Source organism: Limulus polyphemus, unplaced genomic scaffold, assembly GCF_000517525.1.
Source record: "Limulus polyphemus unplaced genomic scaffold, Limulus_polyphemus-2.1.2 Scaffold373, whole genome shotgun sequence".
NCBI classification, from domain to species: Eukaryota; Metazoa; Arthropoda; class Merostomata; order Xiphosura; family Limulidae; genus Limulus; species Limulus polyphemus.
Window position 1 is genome coordinate 150,876 of NW_013665983.1, and position 1,972 is coordinate 152,847.

The following is a 1,972-nucleotide window of genomic DNA, read 5'->3' on the forward strand; positions in this document are numbered from 1 at the left end:
TTTTGTTTTTTTTGTAACACTTAAAGATTTTTTACAAATCGGGAATTTAAAAACCTTATTAGATCCAATTATTATTTCGTTTACCACAATGAGCATTTTTTATTATTATATTTGTTAACAAAAATTCAAACAAATTGAAGAAAGAGGAAAAACATTGATGTCAAAAGAATATGCATCCTCATTCATCATGATTTTGTGTGTGTGTGTGTGAAATATACGTCTTTTAGTCTCAAAACTACGTGTTGTGGTCTTTCTTTTATGTATTGCGTTATGACATTTTATGTTTCTTTCCTTTGTTTCTTTGAAGTTAAACACAAAGCTACACAATGGGCTATCTGTGCTCTGCACACCACGGGTATCGAAACCCGGATTCTAGCCATGTAAATCCGCAGACATTTTATGAAAAATATGTACGTGATAGATAGAAATGGATACCATTTTCGGATTCAGCTTACAGGAATTACCATAGAACATGTAAAAATTACAAGACAATAAAACCATCGCAGGGCTGTGTAATTAAACTTAAAAAGTGCAAAATAGTAGTTTAAGCGTTAAGTTTGAATTATAGCGGCCCTGTAAATGTGAGCCATAGGCCCACGGGTTCGCTAGTAGAATAATAATTTTTGTTACATATTTGAATTATAAATAGAAAAATCAAGGAAATAAAATATTATATTGCTTTTCAAATGGCATACGTTTGTCTATTCTATAAACTAAAATGTTTCTTTTATTAACTTTATTAATTTATATGAATAAATTCCAACCCTAATCTCAAATTTTGATAATATCAACTGAAAACAAATTAGTTGGTTAACACGAGGCTTAATTTAAATTTAATTTGCTTTTTATATCGTTATTTGATTTTTAAGACTCATTATTATTGTAATTTCAATGAACAATTTACAATTAGTAAAATATATATCTAAAACCTCTTTTCTTCAACAAAGACAATTTAAAGATACTCGAAAAATAACGAAATAAATCACATTTTGCAAGACTTAAATCTATAGCCTTCCCCTCTGGCTTAGAGAGAAAGAGGGCAGAAGCAACAACCACCAGGTGGACAGCATCCAAAATTAGCACAATATATTTCATACACCTGCTAGTTCAAGAACAGGTGGACTGCCACATATTTAGTGTTATTTATAGTTCAGATGAAACAGCAAGACTCAGTCGTACGCTAACTACTTCGACAGTTGAAGCATTATTAAGTACAAAAATCAACAATGTTTTCCTTCTCTTCTGATGAGGGGTCTCTTAGGAAAGCTCTTGATATGAGGATAAGGTCATTATATCTTCATCGACGGCTAATCTTTTTGATAAAAATGGTCATCTTACTGGTTGTAATTGGTTTGGCAATACTGTTTATAAATTCAGAAATCAAAAACATCTTCAGAAACATTAGCAAGTCTCAGGAGGAAAGGAAAATAAAGAAAGATCTGGAAATAGACCAGTTGTTACCACCAGAGGAAGTAGAATTACCTCCAATGCCGTAAGTAACTTTCGTTTTGTTACAATATGTATATTTTCTTTAAGTAATTTTGGCTTAGATAAATGAATACTTTTTTTCAAAATTGGTAGTTCTAAAAATTAACAGATCAAGATGTAGAGGAAAGTTTTGGTTTCACAATTACTTTGTCCTCATAAAGTAATGTATTTAAATTATCATATTTTGAACATAATTTATTAGCGTTAAGATCAGTCTATAAAATTTGGTGAACACTAAAGACTACACAATAGCTTATATGTGTTATGCCTACTGCAGGGATTGAGCCTTGAATTTAAGTCTTCAAGCTTACTAATGAGCTACCGGAGTTTAAAATAATTATTATATGGCCATTGCAGCTACCAATTACAGCAGTACCTTAGTGTTATGCTCGAAAATAAATCACTTTGCCTTCAGATTATCATACCAAGGCTAAAAAATGTTTTACCAGTAAGTCTCTTAAGGCACTATTCTTGTGTTATAGAA

At 30.8% G+C, this 1,972-nt stretch overlaps 1 protein-coding gene across 1 annotated transcript in view; it reads left to right on the top strand.

The window, feature by feature from the left end:
- The first annotated feature begins 1,224 nt into the window (after positions 1-1,224).
- The window catches only part of LOC111085409 (glucoside xylosyltransferase 1-like), an 8,084-nt gene continuing 7,336 nt past the window's right edge, over positions 1,225-1,972 (top strand). Inside the window, exon 1 of the mRNA XM_022383831.1 lies at positions 1,225-1,492. Coding sequence (XP_022239539.1) covers positions 1,227-1,492 — 266 coding nt within the window. The 5' untranslated portion in view covers positions 1,225-1,226. The remainder of the gene's footprint in view (positions 1,493-1,972) is intronic.